Genomic DNA, 19,168 nt, shown 5'->3' with positions numbered 1-19,168 from the left:
TGGCCAAAACACAAGGGACAAATCAGGTGATGACAAACTACCGGTACTACAGATGGTGCCACTGGTGTTCAGTTCCGTCCCTGTCTGCCAGTCATCCAAGGACAAAAATCCCAATGATTTCAAATCCAACGATCACTGTAGGAGGTTCAAAACTAAAATTCACCAAAACTGTACACTGTCACTCACCATAAGGGCGGGAGTTCCTGCCAGATTTCCACCAATCGCAGTGAAGTTGAAGGGGGCGACAGCGGCAATGAACCCCTGCAGGTACGCATAACAGGCAGTGCAACATGAGACACACAAAACAGTTAGTATACCTTTAAAAGCACTGAAGACAGGTCCTAAGATGCCATCACAGTCTGCAAGAGAACATGCTCATCCTCACACAAACATTATATTACCGTGCCATGTTGAAATTGTTATTATTATTCCAGTGGGGGATAATGCGTATTTCAATGTACGGTTGGCACGCAGATTCATTTTGGGTACATCCATTTCCTCCAGGCCTGTAGGGGGGGCTCTCTTACCTCCAGACCACGGTATAGCATAGTGTTGGTGCTGATATCTGTGTTCATAGGCTGCTGGTACTGTAGCTCGATGGCATGCTTGGCGTTGAAGCGGAAGAAGTCAATAAGTTCTGCAGCAGCGTCAATCTCAGCTTGAACCACTGTTTTACCCTAGGAGACATGCCAGCACAGAGATACACAGTTTTACCCTAGGAGACATGCCAGCACAGAGACACACTATTTTACCCTAGGAGACATGCCAGCACAGACACGTTCAGATCTTGAATGTTACAACACATGAGTTTTTAAACCTTACTGCAGTCACCCATGCTCATGTATAGAAGTGTGGTAGAAATCAGTCCTTTTGATGGACCTGGCCACATATATACATGTACATATACATCAATACATAATCAATGCAATTAATACTAATATAATGTTTATATATTTATGCTTACTTCAGGTCCCCAGGCTGCCTGAATAACATGGGACCCATGCTGTGAGAGACACAGAGAGCTTGAGAGGCACATGTGATTCCACACCTCCCCTGCCCTGAAACGAGGCCCAAGTTCTTGGAATACCAGTTGTTCCCAAACACTGGCACCAAAATAGTGTGTGCTAGCCCACGGGCCAGGACCTTAACAAGGGGCCCTAAGGTTAGGGAGGCCCATGAGAAGACAACCCACCCTGTAAGTTGTATGTTTTCCTATATGTTGACCTATGCTTAGTTGCATTAGGTGATTCACTGTGCCAAAAGTAGCTGGTTCATGTTACAAAGACTCAATACTTGTACTTCATATTAAACTAGCTGGTATGGCTCTACTACACAAAGCTCACCCACAGAGCTGAGGTTAAAGGGGACAAGGCCCACTTTTTACCTGGCCTATCATGGTCTTGGCCAGCACCTCTGCCCTCCTGGGTCCACTGATGGCATCTGCGGCCTTGAAGAGGATCTGTGCACGGTCAGCCACCGGCTTCAGGTCCCAGTCTCTACGCGCCGCCACCGCCGCCGTGATGGCTTTGTTCAAGAGCTCCTGCGTAGACAATTCAGCATTTAAGGTCAGGGAAGTCAGTTCCAAAGGCATCTGGTCAAATAATAAGCATTGCACAGACATAAACAGACACTAAACTAACCATAAACCAACATATTTGGAAAGGAGAAAAACAAAGGGATAGTGAGGTCACTTCATCTGACCAGTTCAGAATTTGTTTTCTAAAAGTATTGACGACCAGTGATGGGCAAAATGGAGTGAGCTAAGCTACAAGCTATTATGTAAGCTACTTTTAAAAGGAGAAATCTGGCAATTTTTCATAGATGTCCGATTCTTGAGGTCACAAGTAAAAAAGTAACAAGTTTTAAAAAAAAACAAAAAAAAACGTAAACTCGAGTTGCTGCAGCCAACAGTTAGAGCTTCCAGGCAGCTACAGTGCTACACTCTGGGGGCATGTTTATGGGCCTCCATGTCCATGCCCCCAGAGTGTAGCGCTGTAGCTGTCTGGCTGCTTTATCAATTTCCTGACAGTACTCGGTGACCTCGAGCTCAACATTCTGTGATGACGACAAACGGATGGCTTTATTCAAGAGGTCCTCAAGGTTTTCACTACATCTCAGACGTAGTTCCAGAAAACACTGGATGAACTAATAAGAAGACAAAAATTGGCACACTTCTTTTAGAAAACTCTGCTATTCACACCAAATGAGTGGTTTCATGCCAAAATGCTTTTCATCAGACTTGCCAGTGTATCAGTTTGTGTGTTCTTTTCTGACAAATTGTTGTTGGTTTTTTTTCCTGACCACCTGCTTTTAAAAAAAAAAAAAAAAAATAGTTTTATTTAATAATTGGAGGTCAGCGTCTTAAATAGCCAGTGTCTGAAAGGTTAGAAAGCTGCAGGTTAGGCCACTGCTTTTGACAAGAAGAGAAGATATTCCCCAAATAGCGTCTGGACCACAGACGGATCCCTTACCTTATCAGCATAGCAGAACTTGGCCACTTTATGTGAATGGTTGAAGGGCTGGCAAAAAAAGAAAGCATATCTTAGCAATGTACAGGAGATAAATTATCAGGTGTCCTTCATGCAAAAGCAAGGGAGAGAAGTTCCTAAGTTATCAAGCTAAGGAAGATAACACACAGCTTATAATATGAATGAAAGACCACTGTAATACACATTTGCCACTGTTCATGTTTTAGCAGTTAGGCTCAGTTCAGAAGGTAATGTCCCTCACAGAAAGATAAGATAAGAGTAGGAGGTTATGGAGTTGGCTGCAGGGGGTAATGTCCACTTCCACATGCTGCTGTTATGATTTTCTGACTGCTGGTCTACTCACAGACAGCTGGTATCTGATGTCCTTGGTCCACACATGTTCATCTCCAACCACACAAGGGATCTCCTCGGTCTTCCCCTTTAGATTTGCAAGGGCCTGCCAAGCCACAGAGACACAGAGGTCAATCAACACAGCACAAGCGGACTAAATGCTCACACAAGTCTTGAAAGATGAATGCACATTTGCAAAGTACAAGTATTGCACTATCTATCTATGTCTGTCTGTCTGTCTGTCTGTCTGTGTGTGTGTGTGTGTGCGTGTGTGTGTGTGTGTGTGTGTGTGTGCGTGTGTGTACCTTCTCCAGTTCCGCCCTTTCCTTGGAGCCTGCCTCGAAGCCCAGTATGGGCTCATTCTTCACCTCCACGGCAGCACAGGGGAAGGTCTTAAACCTGCGGGAGGAGAGGACAGACTAGACTCTCAACTGAGATGGAACACGCTGTGTGACACTGGCCAACCGTCAGAGTGGTGCAGCAAGTAAACCTCTCCCAAAAGAGGCGTGCATGCACACGACACTAGCAGCTGTTAGCAGAAGTTAGCCAGCTAGCAAACATGCTTGCCTTCCAGGCCCTTCCTTGCCTTCTGAGAGCATGTCGTCAGTGGTATTTACACCACTGCAAAGCACTGGAAAATCACTAAGTGTAATGTTGCGTATGATTTGGTCTGGTCTCTTTATCCCAGTCCAGACAGTAAAAGATACACCTGGCAGGACGCCAGAGGGGACAGTGCAGTAGCCTGTCACACAGTCATGAGACAGCTTTAGTAGAATTGGACGCTTTAAAAGTTTACAGGGTCAATTGTGCATGGACTTGGTCTTAGTATCCCTTACACTGGTTTGATCCTGCTATTTGCCACACACAGAAAAGAGAGATTAACCCTTAAATAGGCAAGTTACAAAATATACATAATGTTAAACATAAGTTTAACATGAGTTTTGGCTCTAACCCTAGTGAGCAGATTGCTATGTGCTCTCTATACTGATAGGTGGTAGGTGCACCTCAAACTTAAGGGTCTCACAGAGACGAATGGAAAGTTACACAGCTGCAACTTTCTGCTGCTGTCCACTACGGTTCCATATTAACTTCTGCTGCACTGAAGGTCAGTGTCCCATATTCGCTTATCCCATGGTGCTCTCGACCAGTTCAGTCTTGCTGATTTCTGCAGGATGTGTAATGCCATGCCCAAATCTGATAGACACCTGACTTCTACACAATATACGATGTGTGTGAATTTCACACACATCGTATTGTGTAGAAGACTGTGAATATAACATTCAATTGTTTTCAATGATATCCCAGTTGGAGACATGGGCTTGAGACAGCATTGACCCTGCATGACTTCGCTTATGCAAACACACGTAACACCTGTAACAACGAAGAACGAGTAGGAGGCAACATTGTTTCTCGTAACTTCCGTGAAGTTGAACCGCGGGACATGCACGCTGCTGGGAGACGGCCACCACGATGTTTAGATTTAAGACAGCTGTCACGTACAGCTTGTCTGCATATTAAGTGAAGTGAACGTGAGTGGGGATACATTCCTCACGTAGCCTAGCGCCTGTCGCGATTCTTACAAGTATTACGTAACAACAGTAAGTTCTTTTTCAAATATTCGCTCGGTATCTCCGGGTATCTCACATATGGGAATGCGCCCCGCGCGTGCTCAATCACCTCCAATGACACCACGTCTATCTCTTAATGGCCCTTAATGAAAGCAAATGTCACTTAATTAAGTCAAAGGTAGCCTTGTTTAGTAAGGTCGTGTGCTTGCCCATGTGAGCTGGGAAGGATACATACCCCCTCCAAGACTGGCAAAGCCCGGATCTCAGTCGCAGCATGGTGACAAGTGAGTGATGGAGATCTCTGTGAGGAATTGGAAAGTCAATGAGAAATGAACTCAAATGTGTGGACCTATCAGCTATCTGTCAATCGCTGATAAAATACACAGCCCCAGTCTCGGGATATCAGAGTCGCTATCTACAGCGAACGCACGGATCAGAACGTACCAAGGTTGAATGAGGGGGCACACGTGACAGTGTATGCCAAACTTACTTACAAAAGGATAATCATTTAATACATTAATTCATTTATGTCAATGATAATGAAGTACCATGATTAAAATAAAATGTAAAGTGTAACATCTATTGAAAGACCGCGTTGACACAACAGTAGGCTACAATTATCCTAATGTGTTCCCCTCCGGGTAAAAAGTGGAACGTACAGGAGGCGAGTCAGTGAGTGGCCATTCAGAGGAAGATAAGTCCTACCTCCTCAGCCAATTAGATTCCAGCCTTCCCTGGCTCAAATGGTCTATTTATAAAGATCATGTGTAGACATTCATTTCAATTAATCTTTAACGTTATGGTCAGATGGAACTGTATGTGTGTTTCTGTACATTAAACCCCCCCCCCCCCCCCTCCCTTGTCTATGACAGCCTCCACTAGAACATTTCCTAGTATTCCCCTTTCTGACTTGCATGAGTGGAAGTTTAAAACTAGTAGGCTAATATCCAATAGAACATAAGTTGATACAAAGGTCTATCACAAGATTAGATGATAATATATATGTTACTATGGATTTATAACAAGTTATAATGCAGCGGTCATTTTTGACCGGGAACACAAAACTAGTAAATATGAAACTAACACAGTAGGGTTTTAAGAAAGCATAGAAAGAGTGGTGGAAAATAGCCTAATACATAATATTTCCGTTTAGCAGTCTTTCTATAGACCTACGCCTAATTGTTATAGCTTTTCATGAAAAAGAGGGGCAGTAGGCCTATGCGCTAAGTGCGATTGGTCGTCGTTGATGAATTTAGACCTTATGAATATGCCGTAGATTAAACACCCATAAAGACTTTGACTAGTCAACATCTGTTTTTTTAACGCACATATGACTGGAGTGTAGGGGTCACTGCATGATGAGTGCCGCTCCAGCTCCACGCGCAGCTGCCTCCTCTGCGATGTTATGCAGGTCTGTGAGTGAATGAATCCTGCTTCGTTTCAAAGTTGAGGCCTTTCAAATAATGTTATTATTACGTAGCCTAGGGGAGACCGGGGACAGTTGCAACAGGGGATGGTTGCAACATGTCAATTTTCTCCCATCAGAAACAAGGTAGAGTGATGACACTCACACTGCATATGCTCAGTTGGATGCCCCCCCCCCCCCCCCCAGCAGAGAAAAAGCAAGGAGATTTCTGAACTGCTCCAGGATTTCTTGTAAAAAAACTGTTTTTTAGGTATGAAAGTATTTATTTTCTTGAGCTTTGTTTCTGTTAAACTGCTGTCACTGTTTTTGTGATTCAGCTCAAACTTATATGATTTAAATGAGTGATATGTTAACTTTAAGCTACTATGGTTAGCATGTGTCAAGGTCCCCTTGTTTAGCTAGCACATGAGGTTTTATCATGGCTGACAGGAAAGGGGACAGTTGCAACAGTTGCAACTGTCCCCATACAGTCCCGTACAATGCATAAATATGATAATATAAAATATATATTTTTAAAAACATGTTTTACATGACAATAGTCTAAATAAAAGTGAATTGCCTCCCAAATTGTTCCATTCTTCCTATGTCACTAAAGTCCTACTGTATTTTATATCAATTTCAATATTTGATATCTGCACATAAGGCCTACTCATCTAGACAAATCTATAATTGTCATCTAATCAAAGCTGGTGAATAAATAACAATGTAATATTATTATAACTTACATAACTTGTATTTACATACAAAAATAATCATTTTGCTGCACTGACATATATTGTAATATATTGTATTTTTAACATGTTGCAACCATCCCCAAACAATGTTGCAACTGTCCCGGGGTCAGTTGCAACATCTGACTCCTTACATTCAAATGCAAATTGTGAAAAATGTAGATTCTGTAATTATCTTTAAATGGTTTAGACTATTAACAGACATATGTAAGTGTATTATAAAAAAATTATTTGTCTAATCCAAACCGTCTCTGAGTAACAGAGCCAAATGCAAAAAGTGTTGCAACTGTCCCCGGTCTCCCCTACATTGTTGACCTATTGAAGAAAGGCCAGAGCCGTATAGAGAGTCTCATGGGTTCAGGTTTAGCCTACGCCTACTAGGCTTTAATGTTTTTGAGGACAGTTAAATAATTCACGATGGCATTCACTGACATTAGCCTCTAGCCTACATAGCCTAGATGAAGAGTTCAAATATCTTTTAGCCTATAGTTTGGAGGAATGTATTTTAGCTATGGATAGCAGTGGATTTTCGATATCTCAGCAAAGTTTTAGATTCATTTTTTAAAATCCCTATTTGACTAAGGTTCTGGACTTGCAGTAGGCCTAGACAAGTGATGCACCATAGCCTATAGGTAGGCCTATTAAAATTATTTTAAAGCTAACCTCAGTCCTGATGAAGCTTAATTCTACCCACTGTTCAGTGATTCAACAAATAGATCAATTTATGGGTGTGTATTGAACATTATATAGGCCTACCATCAGTTCTACTTGCAATAGCTTATATTTAAACACAACTGTAGGCTATCCTGTAACATTACAAGATAATATAGAAAAGTTATTCCCACTTGCTTTATTCACAGATAAATTGTGTGTGATGGTTCATTTCTTTACCAAATTTGCTGATTTTCTTTAAATAAATGCATTTCATATGTTCAAGAAATGTTCCTGCATTCAGCATTGTTTGAGTTGCTCTTTGGGTGGGATAGACATAACAAATCCAGGAAATGCCAAAATGCCTTTGTGTTATGGCCATATTGAAAATGACTATATGTTTTGGCTTCATGCCTGTTTAATAGGACCTTGTCATGATAATAAAGGCATTTGATTTGTTTTCTTTTTTTTTGGAAGAAGAGGAATCTTTATGATATATGTTCACTGAAAGACCATATAGCTCAGTGGTTCGCAAACTTTTTCTGTCATTCCCCACTTTGGAAGTAGGGAATTTTCAAGCACCTGACCCCATCAACTCGGCAAAATGATAATGTTAAAAAAATTGTTCCTGTCTTGGTCCGCTGGATCAGATGCTATTTTAATTAATATGTCGGTCTGTTCATGACTCCTACAGTATGTTTGTGTGTGGCTATTTTGTTTTAAATCTATGATCTTGTAAAAAAAACAAAACATTATTAAAGATTAAAAAAAAAAAACACACATTTCCTCCTGTTCATTGCGCCCCACCTGACATGTCTCTATTCTACTAGTATTCTATAGTGGGGCCCGCCCCACACTTTGAGAACCAATGATATAGCTGGTCATAATATGATCATAAACCACAGTCCGTTAAGGTAAACTGTTTTATTATTTTTTTTGTTTAACCAAACACCAGATACATTCATCTTCTATATACCCTTCTCCCCAACATAAAACAAATGCAAATGGTAGTCATTTGTCTCAGAAACAATTTGTACAATGGTTTCTACAAAGAAATTGTCCAAATACATATACATATTTTCTGACAAAACTCTTTGAGCCAAAATATTTGAGTAAGTGACGCAAAGACCACCACCACTTTCTGGAGTTTGCATGGGAAACCAGTGAGAGAAAAACACGCCGGATAACTGGTGACTGCAGGTCAGATCTGGGTAGCCTACTTTATTAGGACAGTTTGCCTGCAGAGACTGTACAGCTGGTTTGTTGAATTTCAAGTTCATTCTTTCTCATTGTTCACTGGATATACCTTGAGTACCTTGAGAAAACGGAACTTTGTTCACAAATTGTAGTCAACAGAGTTTCAACAGCAAGCTAGAAAGTCTGGGAACCATCCAAATAAAGTGTCACCCAGATCTGTATGCTCTTGCCTGGTTTTTAGCACATCCCAAGCCCACTGCAGAAGATGTGTGTGGGCGTTCAGCAGTCTCTAGCCACACAACCCTCTGGATATGGCACACTGTGTAGTCACTCAGGACAATCAGTGGGGACAAGAAGCCCTGGTGATCCACTCCAGGAACTTCACTCTCAAAGCATGACACATGACAGGGTGCTATGGCGGCTTAAGAGAATAGCTGTGCTGAAAATGCACTGAGCAGCATATGTGTGAGTGGGCCTGTGTGTGTGTGTGTGTGTTTCCAAACACCCTCTTGTGTGGATTTATAGTACAGTACATTCAGCTGAAAGATGTACACATTGTGAATACACTTCTCTCATTCATGGTAGATCTGGTGTCTCTGTACCACGGATCTCATGCAGTCATTTACAAAAAATCTGATTCACAAGTCTTACAAAGTATGGGGAAAAAAAAATATTTGATAAAAAATATAGGGATGGTTGCCTTGCCACCTCATGCAGGCTAGTCAGGATGACCGACAAGAGTGACTTTCTTCAGGAGTTTCCACATTGAGAAATGACAATATGGGTTTATTCTTTGTCCAGCAGCAACATGTATGAAAATATCCTACTAAAGGATTTTGCAGACTTCTGTAGCACTACTGTATTTCAACAAAACATGAATCCAGTTTACTCTCCTGCAAAGACTTACATTTCCCATCACAAACAAATCAAATCTTAAACAGATACAATGTTTATCATTCTACACACTTGCTTTAATTGTGCTATGCAATGGTCTGAATGTCCAGCACTAAAGGCCCCTAAACACATCCGTCCATCCATGATCTTGATAGTCCAGTGGAACACATAGCACTTGTTAACACATCCTACAGAGGACTCTATATTTTTCATGTGTCACTTTTCTCAATACACCATGTCACATAATTACAATCATGTTTTAGGAAACATTCTTTCTTGTCAATTTGTCTCTTTGCTGTAGTTTGGTTTCTTTTATCACAAAAAATATATAGTAATTTATGTATATATATACTTATATACTTATATTTATGAACAATTCGTGCTCTGAGTTCTTGCAGCCGCTGTCTCTGGGAGAAACACTTAGTTCAGTCAAACTTCAATCTCGACACGCCTCTCATTGTAACACTATGCCAAAAGCGTGTGATGAAATTGGGGGATGTTCCGCAAAGCAAGATCTCTGAGTTAACCTAACTTTAGTAAGAACATCTTTGGGTAGCTCAAATTCTGGGACAAAACCTTTAAGGAGGACTCGCTGATCTTGGTTTCTGAAATACTGAATTTCTGAATGTTTCTCAAAAGTACTGAATGCTGGCTTTGCCTTTATTTGGAGTGTGCGTGTGTGTGTGTGTGTGTGTGTGTGTGTGTGTGTGTGTGTGTGTGTGTGTGACCAGATTACCAGATTATGTCTTGCTATGGACATGTGGAGAAAAACTGTATACTATGACAAATCATAGCATTATCTTACTAACATCCATATGTAAGACTTGCAAGTCAAATCAATCATTATACACAATTCTCCAAGAGCACTTCCATATAGCCCTACATGTGCCCTCGGCTCATCCATAATCAACAATACTCTCAGAGAGGATAACACATCAGAGAAAACATTTGGAGAGCAGAGTTTCATTTTACACACTGCTCCAAAACAAACATAAACACATCAAAAACAAATGAAATAAAACCCCTTTATATGACAAATAATCAGAGTGGATTAGGGTAGAGCCCAGAGTTCACTAAAAAGAAAGTGTATAGGGTAAATATATTGTGCATCTTGAAAATGAAAAGAGGGAATTTCAGAGCCTTTTTATACATATATCATTGACTCTCAATCTCTGATGGAGATCCTTTTATCTTACATCAAGCTAAAATATTCCTTGTTACCCCATGCTTTGCCAGTTTACCTGTCAATTATGCATCAAAATTCTAAAGCAACCAAAAACAACCAAGAGATTAAATGCAATCAAACAAACACAGAACACAGTGATTATCATAGTGATAAATCATACTGAATGAACTGAAAGGCCACTAAGGTATGACATGCCAAAGACTTCTATATACATTTAATAGCGCCCTGCACTCAACAGTATAACACCTCAAAGGACGGCCATCAGTATGAAACAATGCCCCCTGCTGGTCATAATGATACAACTTAAATGGTTGATTATGTTAGCCCACTAACAGTGTTGTAAGGCTAACACTGATTTGACGTATAATGAAACAAATATGTGAACTCAGACAGGTAAACTCTTTACAGCCACAATAGACCTACGTAAGACATTCTGTATTTTAAAGATTAGTGTAAGTCCATTTATTACATTCCAATGCATAGGATCCTGTCACAGATCCTGTCTCAGAGTGGCTGAGATTTGATGGGCTTGTAAATATGGAAATGTATGACTTGGTTCAGTTGGGAGATCATTGCTACTGGTTTTCTTAGCTCTGTACCTGAATATAACTGAATAATTTGATATTTTATGTGGTGAGTAACATTGTCTCTGTATGCGTGTGTGTGTGTGTGTGTGTGTGTGTGTGTGTGTGTGTGTGTGTGTGTGTGTGTGTGTGTGTGTGTGTGTGTGTGTGTGTTGGGGGGGGGGGGGGGGGGGGGCACTGTTCCATACTTGCTGTCCTCACACAGACACACAATGTTGAACAGGTACACACATCTGTCCAGCTAATCAAAGGCAAATAACGAAACCATCTGTCCTGAAATAAGGCTATCCGATTGCATAGAACTTTTGAACAGAGCATTCCTTGGGCAGAACCTACACTGTTCTGCACACACACACACACACACACACACACACACACACACACACACACACACACACACACACACACACACACACACACACACACACACACACACACACCACCCAGCTCCCATTGAGACCTGACAGAGGGGGAACATGAGGGGGCACACAGTAAACCACTCTGGCCTGGCTCTGCTCTGGATCAACAGGAGACCAAGACTAGGGCCATACCAGTGTCAGCCATTGCATTTTCTTGGTGAAAGTGGAAACAATGTCTGAGCTGATCTGTCCCATGCGCCACCGTTCAGAAAGCAGAGCTGTTCTTTTTACTGTGCTAGTAAGTTCTGTGCCTGTTGTTTGAGTAGTGTAGTGCTTGATGAGTAGTTGTCTGTCATTAGAGGGTCAAAGTAGAGGGTCAAACCAGATTTTGATATTTGGGTGTGTACCGCGGTATCATGGCCAAGGGCCCTTTCATACCTGCTATTGAAGGTCCAGACCAAACTGAAAGGTCTGAAGGTCCAGGCCAAACAAGGTAGGTGTGAAAGCAACCCTAGTAGCTATCTGGGTGTTTGAGCACTGTACTGTGATTTCAGAGTGGAGAGGGTACTTTTATCATGAAGTCTGAAGAGGACTAGCTTTGATTGGCAGGTGGTTTTGATTGACAGGTGTATGGGGGTGTGTTGGCTCTGTGAGGTCAGTGTGGAGCCCAGTGGGGGTGGCTGGCAGATCAGGAAACACGGTCACGACACAGCGCGACACGACGTGACGCGTGCAGCTTTTAACGGTTCTACGTTTTGTTACTTTAAACACTCGAGAAGCAAAAGGGGGCATAAAAAACACACCCCTCCTCACCACCACTCTCCGCTGGAGTGGAGATTTTTTAAGCACCAATTCTTTGTGTGGTGGGTCGGGTCGAGACCTGTCCGTCATATGGCCGTGGCCTGGGATTGGTAGAGGCCGCCAGCGGAACGCTGGGTTGCCCAGGAGCCAAAAAAGAAGCTCATTGGCTGGCTGTCCTTGTGTGAGGAGGGGTGGGCGGGGCCAGATGCAGCTGGAATCAGCTGACTGGTCCCTCCACTTCGCCGTCCTTTTCCAACTCGTCCTGGATCTCATCAGTGTTCCCTGAGTCACTGCTGGCCACTGAGCTGACGGAAGGAGAGTTTCTGCCAGGGAGGGAGAGAGAGCAATACAGAAGGGATGGGAGGACAGAGACAGAGAGAGAGAGAGAGAGAGAGAGAGAGAGAGAGAGGGAAGAAGGAGGGATAGAGGGAGAGAAGGAGTTGAATGATAAGAAAGAAACAGGGACGGAATACAGAAATACAGAAGACCCACAGAAAAGGATGAACAGAGAAACAGAACAGAAGAGAGAAAAGAAGAGGCAGAGGGGTGAGGGAGAGGTGGGGAAAAAGAAAAAACATCTTTGACCTTGTCTTTTAATAATGTTGAAATGAAATTTGATTAGTCATGACATCAACAGTGATTTACGCTGCACCCTATCTAATGATCTATAAACAGCAATCCTCAGATCTATTGGTTTGAACTGCAACAGTACAGATAATACAGAGGGAGAATACATTATTTATAACCTTAATCTATTCTATTTATAACCTTATTTATAACCTTAATCTATTCTATTTATAACATTATTTATAACCTTAATCTATTCTATTTATAACCTTATTTATAACCTTAACCTATTCTATTTATAACCTTATTTATAACCTTAATCTATTCTATTTATAACCTTATTTATAACCTTAATCTATTCTATTTATAACCTTATTTATAACCTTAACCTATTCTATTTATAACCTTATTTATAACCTTAATCTATTCTATTTATAACCTTATTTATAACCTTAATCTATTCTATTTATAACCTTATTTATAACCTTAACCAAAGTCCTTTTAGGCAAGTCCCTCCACTCGGCGGCCATATACCAACGTTTTATGGGCACTCATCGGGCACAGTCTTTGGGTCGAACTGCGCGTGCGCAAGGCTTCACGACACCAATCTTGCTCCAGCGGCGAGATCACAACACATGATTGGCACGATGTCTTCACAACACACCATATGATTGGCTCAATGTATTCACATGTCTACGTTTTGCCGAGGAAGGGGTGGGATAGGTGTAGACAACGGCCATATTGGCCTGACAAACTAGCCCCATGCATTTCTATAGAGTATTTTTTGAGTGCTGTGTCTCCTCATTAGAAAGTCTCTGCCTTAACCTTAACCTTAGATGAGATGAGGTGAGATGAGATGAGTGTGGTAGGCCTACCTGCCCCCCTTGATCATCCTCCTGCAGGTCTCCATCTGCACATCCAGGCCTCTCTTCATGCTGCACATCTCCATGTACTCATGCAGGTGTCTGTTCATGTCTGACTTAGCCGTGGCCAACTCCTCCTGAGAGAGGGAGAGCGGGAGAGAGATAGAGGGAGGGAGAGGCGGACAGGGATAAAGAGAGGGAGAGAGAAAGAATGATGGAGAGGTTTAGCGCTCCTTCATTAGACCACTGACTCGCTTTCTTACATGATTGCATCAATAAAACACATGCAGTGCTGAAATCCCAATCAAACCGCCCCTATTTCCACCATTCCACTTTCATTGGTCCATTATGCCCATTTGCCCATCATGCGCAACATTATACAGGGAGGGACCAAGGCAAGAGGAAGGGAAAAAAAGGGGGGCGGGGGGTGAGAGAGAAGTTGAAGAGTGGTACAGAACAGTGACAAGTAGAGTGAGAGAGAGATAGAGAGAAAAAGAAAGATGGAAAGAAAGAGACAAAGACAGTTCAGAAAAAGATGTATTGGGGATAGGTATGCGCTCTGGCAAGATGCATTACTTCTCACAAATCAGGACAGAACATCAGCAGAGAACAAATCAGAGTCACTCAGAAACCTCAACCAATCAAGACGGATGCCTTATCACAAGGACACGAGGGAACTGGACAAAGTCAAACAAATCCAGATCAATCTCTCCATAATTCTCTACTGCAAGTGTCCGAGAATACATTTAATTTTAATTTCATTTCACAGCAATGATGTCACATATGGAAAATCAGAGAAAGTTAATTTATTTATTCAATACTTATTATGCTTCACTGACTTGTCTATTCATTGATTCCCCTGATTCACTGATTTATTAAGTTATTCATTCCATATGAACATGTCAAAGTCTTCTGACTCACCTCAATCTCTCCAATGGTCTTCTGGTACTCCTGCTCTCTGTTCTTGAACAGAGTCTCGGTCTCGTCGATCAGGCTGCCCAAACTCCCCTCCTGGGACACCTGAGGGACACAGGCAGCACAGCAGACTCTTTAGCGCCCCCTATGGAAACTGTGCCGAAGGAGCAACTTATGGACTCCATGAACTCTGGACTATACCCTCCAGACTAAGCACAAACACAGGTGCGATGCCCAGACACGGACCAATAGGGGTGTTGTAAGGGGAGGAGGGTTACGATTCAAAGGGTCCTGTACTGATAGAGGCCCCCATAGAATTTAATGACCATCATCATTATTACTGGGAAGGCCCAATATTATATTCATTCACAGGGCCAAATATTTCTAGCAGCACTCCTGTGGACTGAAAACAGTATATTCCCCATTTATTGCTGTAACAGTTGATTTGATTGATGCTGACCTTTTAGTGTTATGAGTGCCTGTACTGTCTTGGCATTAGTGTCTACGGACAACGTTTGAGCATTTAATACTGGACTAGGCTGAATGTCTTCATAAAACCAGCTCACAAATTCCATTTAACATCACTGAAATATGAATACTTAACTAAAAACACTGTGAGCTCTATCTACATACCACTCTAAAGGAGTGGAAGTACTAGTTCAGACATAGTCGGAGCTCATGTGACTGAGTAACTGTGTAGGTGTGCTGATATGTCGAGCGGTGTGAAGCCTTACAGGCTCTCCACTCTCCCCGAGGCTCTCCACTGTGCCGGGGTTGTTGTTGTTGTTGTTGTTGAAGGCATACGGCACGTTGTAGTTGGTGAAGTCCTCCCACAGCAGCAGGGTCTCCTCGTTCTCCTCCCACGTCAGACTGTCACAGTCGTCGTCGTCGATGTCGAACGTCTCTTTCCTGGCAATAAGGGAGGTGTCAGAGCAATGGCTGTGTGGCGGGAGGATGAGAGGAGGAGAGGACAGGAGGAAAAGAGAGAACAGGAGGGGAGAAAACAAAGAGAAGGAGAAAAAGGAAGTGAACACAACACACACACATACACACACAACACGGACACACATGCAGAAGAAGTCCATGCAAAGAGACAGAGAGAAGAAAGTGAAGAGTGCATGCAGCAGTAGAGACACACTGCAGAGTGTAGGCTACACACACACCACAGCAAGGACAGCACCAGAGGTCACACACTGGACACTTACACTGGCGTGAGTACATCCTCTCATGAGATCCATACAAAAAGAGCCATATTAAATATGCCTACTCCACAGCATTAGTCTCACTGTTAGCTGGACTTGATATATGAATGTGAACTCTGTGAACTCAGCAGAGTGCTTTTATGTTCAGTATTAATGCAGTACCACGTATCACCAGTGGGTGGAACTCTACAGCAGAATGACATCAGACTCTGCAAACAGCCTGCTCTAGGAAACAGCTGCAGTGAATGTGTTGTACAGTAATGGCTCCTCACCATAGGCAACTAATGGCTAGTTTTCATAAGGTCACCAATGATAAAATTAGACGGCTCAGATCTAGTTTTGAAAAGAGTGCTGTTTGTTTTTGCCACATTGCATTTGGGCAGGAATGTATTATCAGTACTTGAATGGAACCGACTTGACTAACCCTCAGTCATGATGAGCCTGTAGAGGTTAAAGGTTAAAGTTAAGAGTTGAGGTGTGACTCACAGCTGGTTGAGCATGCGTTTCATCTCGTCCGTGATGTTGAGGGAGCCAGGCACCTCCTCCTCTGATGTGCTAGGATCAGCGTCCATCTCAGAACTCTCCTCGTCTGACGTCACCTTACGCTCCTTCCTTCTGCATGCTACTGCCCCCTACAAAACACACACACACACACACACGCATCTAAATACAGATAATCTGACATATAGGCAATCTTACTGTCAAGTTCAGCTCAACCTTGTGAAAGCCGGATCTAACATTGTGAAAACCATTATGATGTGCAGGCCTGGGTGTTATGGCTGTGGCTGCAATATTATTATTATGTCTGGTGATGATTTGATCTGATGTCCAGTAACTAATGTGATACCTCTGTGATACACTGCCTATAGGCTGCACTGTTACTATGATTCACAACAGTGGATTCTGTTTATGTGTCTTATGATAGACTCTGAGGCTGGATCCAGTTTTACTATCCTGACATAGATGCTGCTCTGATAGCCAACACTCACTGTGGCTGTATCACACTAAATATTATTCTTGCATGATATGCAGTCACTGTAGATGTACTATCAAGTTCATAATGTCTAGTCAGGTTATTTCACCTAATAAATGACATTTTACTGTCCAGATACCCTGATCTAAATGTGTCTGTAATATTATTATGTCAGACTGATAGACTACTGCTGCTGCTGCTGCTGGGGTGTTGAGTCGAGGCTGGAGGACTCTGGCCTGCTTCTGTGTGTGTGATAGAATTGTGGAGCTGATAGACTGCTGCTGCTGCTGCTGAGGCGTTGAGTCGAGGCTGGAGGACTCTGGCCTGCTTCTGTGTGTGTGATAGAATTGTGGAGCTGATAGACTGCTGCTGCTGCTGCTGGTGCTGCTGGTGGTGCTGCTGGTGGTGCCAGATCCAAGCTGGAGGGCTCTGGATGTGGCCTGCTTCTGACAGGCTGCAGTTGGGCTCGGGCCAGCTCCATCACTGCAATGTGATAACCTTGTGTGCAAGCTGAGCAAAGTCACCGGATCAGCACTTCTCCCTGTGGTAGGTGAGTGTGTGTGTGTGTGTGTGTGTGTGTGTGTGTGTGTGTGTGTGTGTGTGTGTGTGTGTGTGTGTGTGTGTGTGGAATGAGGGAGAGCACCGAAAGAGACAGGGTATGTAACTCAGGTGTGTGTTTGTGTGTTTTTGTCTATGTGCATTGTGCATGTGTGTCTGTGTGCCGATGTGTATCTGAGAGTATGTGTAAGAGAGAAAGAGGCACTGGAGAGAGACATTTGTACAGGTCTGATATTATGTAATAGTTTGACTGTGGTTAGGTAGCACAGTGGGTATCGTATTTGCGTAATGCTTGATTAAATATTTAATTCTCCATTTAGAATACCCCCCTGGTTCCTCTTCAAACAACAAATTGGCATATTGTGTCTTAACCAGTAGATTTATGCATATGGGGTATGCCACGACGAAATGAGTCCTATATCAGGAAATCCATTTGGAGATAGCGATTTGAATGCAGAGAGGGTCGGAAAAATTACTAAATTATGTATTTTCTAATTTCACAACGAACACATTCCTTAACCTCTTACCTACCACTCATTGACGTTTTTCACTGTAAAACGACCTAGAAATAAAATTTTGATAAAAAAGTTAACGTTTTTCTTCCTCGTTCAGACGCTTCCTGTGTGAGTACAGGAAAGTTTCCGTTTTCTTTAGTCTGATAACTCTGTGTTTTGGCTTTTGGCCTCTTCAAGAAGTCATCATAAATAGGCTATCCACTCGTAATTATTCTGAGGAAAATTTCTATTTTAGCCAAGAGATTCAGGAGAAACAGCAACCTAAACATACAGTTGTTGCTGACCAGATTCCTCACGGACATTGCACCTGATTGGTCCGATTCAATATGTTTTGGAGATGGCGGCCTATTTAAAAACAAAAACACTAGGCTATGCATTTAGGCTATTGTTGTGCTTGTCGTCTTCAGAAGTTGATCGAACATTATAGGCTACCTCACAAGTAACTTGTTTTTTTGCTGAGATGGGGATAGCTTTAACATTTTGGCCAATATCTCTGGGTTGGCTAAACGGAATTAAACAAATGACCCCTTGTCTGTGTGTGTGTGTGTGTGTGTGTGTATGAGTGTGTGTATGTGCGTGTGTTTTGCATTCCTCTGAATTACTTCTTCTTGAGAGATGTGTGTGTGTGTTGAGGAGAGAAAGTCCTTATATATGTATACTACTATCTGTATGGGTGTGTGCATGTGTCTATACATGGACAAAGAATGAAGCAGACTGACACACACACACACACACACAGACATACAGACAAAGAGAGCGAAACAGACAGAAAGATAGAGAGAGAGAGAGAGAGAGAGAGAGAGAGACGATGCGAGCTTCACCCACCCTGTCTGGCAACGTTCTGGACGGGCTGACATTGAACATGAGGGACATGTCCTCGGAGTTCCTCTGCTGGGCCACGTCACACAGCTTGGCTGTGATATCGATGCGTCGGCAGATGTCCATGTCCACCTTCATGGCTTTCTCCTGGATCTTCGTGTCCAGCTCTGACATTTGCTACACCATGAGAGAAGAGTGGGCTTCTGTTAGCAGAGGTAAGACCTGTTAACTTTAGCAGTTAGGGCCTCCGTTTATAAACTGCTGCAAGGAGTTGCAAGAGATTTGGAGGTTTACATGTATTTGGAAAAATACAAATATTATTGTTTGTAGACACTCTAAGTATCTGTAGATGTTGCTGTGTCATTGTAGTACTGACATGAGGTCGTAGTGTAACACCATGCACGGAGTCGATCACGATCAGTGGGGTCGGGACTCTACTTCACCACGTACCTTTGGTCACTGTAGTTTAGATTAACATTACTTTAGGAAAACATTCTTCTACTTCTACTTCATGCTAGACTGTTGAAGACTGAAAGACAA

General features: G+C 42.5%; 2 protein-coding genes across 6 annotated transcripts in view; both read right to left on the bottom strand.

Moving 5' to 3' along the window:
- Positions 1-5,807, bottom strand: part of aldh4a1 (aldehyde dehydrogenase 4 family, member A1) — a 35,635-nt gene extending 29,828 nt beyond the window's left edge. The window contains exons 1-8 of one of the 2 annotated variants that reach the window (XM_042088959.1): positions 5,716-5,807; positions 4,623-4,688; positions 3,125-3,218; positions 2,833-2,925; positions 2,472-2,519; positions 1,385-1,540; positions 528-677; positions 187-261 (exon numbers count right to left, since the gene is read on the bottom strand). In XM_042088959.1, coding sequence (XP_041944893.1) covers positions 187-261; positions 528-677; positions 1,385-1,540; positions 2,472-2,519; positions 2,833-2,925; positions 3,125-3,218; positions 4,623-4,663 — 657 coding nt within the window. In that variant the 5' untranslated portion in view covers positions 4,664-4,688; positions 5,716-5,807. Of the gene's footprint in view, positions 1-186; positions 262-527; positions 678-1,384; positions 1,541-2,471; positions 2,520-2,832; positions 2,926-3,124; positions 3,219-4,622; positions 4,810-5,715 lie in introns of those variants that run through there. The other variant, XM_042088960.1, reaches the window with a different exon arrangement.
- A 2,297-nt stretch (positions 5,808-8,104) lies between these two features.
- Positions 8,105-19,168, bottom strand: part of iffo2b (intermediate filament family orphan 2b) — a 50,827-nt gene continuing 39,763 nt past the window's right edge. For 2 of the 4 annotated variants that reach the window (XM_042088814.1, XM_042088816.1), the window contains 6 exons: positions 18,635-18,805; positions 16,250-16,395; positions 15,296-15,500; positions 14,568-14,666; positions 13,659-13,783; positions 8,105-12,539 (listed from right to left, as the gene is read on the bottom strand). In XM_042088814.1, the coding sequence (XP_041944748.1) occupies positions 12,434-12,539; positions 13,659-13,783; positions 14,568-14,666; positions 15,296-15,500; positions 16,250-16,395; positions 18,635-18,805 (852 nt within the window). In that variant the 3' untranslated portion in view covers positions 8,105-12,433. The remainder of the gene's footprint in view (positions 12,540-13,658; positions 13,784-14,567; positions 14,667-15,295; positions 15,501-16,249; positions 16,396-18,634; positions 18,806-19,168) is intronic. The other 2 variants (XM_042088815.1, XM_042088818.1) reach the window with 1 other exon arrangement.

This window comes from Alosa sapidissima, chromosome 4 (assembly GCF_018492685.1).
Source record: "Alosa sapidissima isolate fAloSap1 chromosome 4, fAloSap1.pri, whole genome shotgun sequence".
NCBI classification, from domain to species: domain Eukaryota; kingdom Metazoa; phylum Chordata; class Actinopteri; order Clupeiformes; family Clupeidae; genus Alosa; species Alosa sapidissima.
This window is presented reverse-complemented; position numbering and strand designations above follow the sequence as displayed.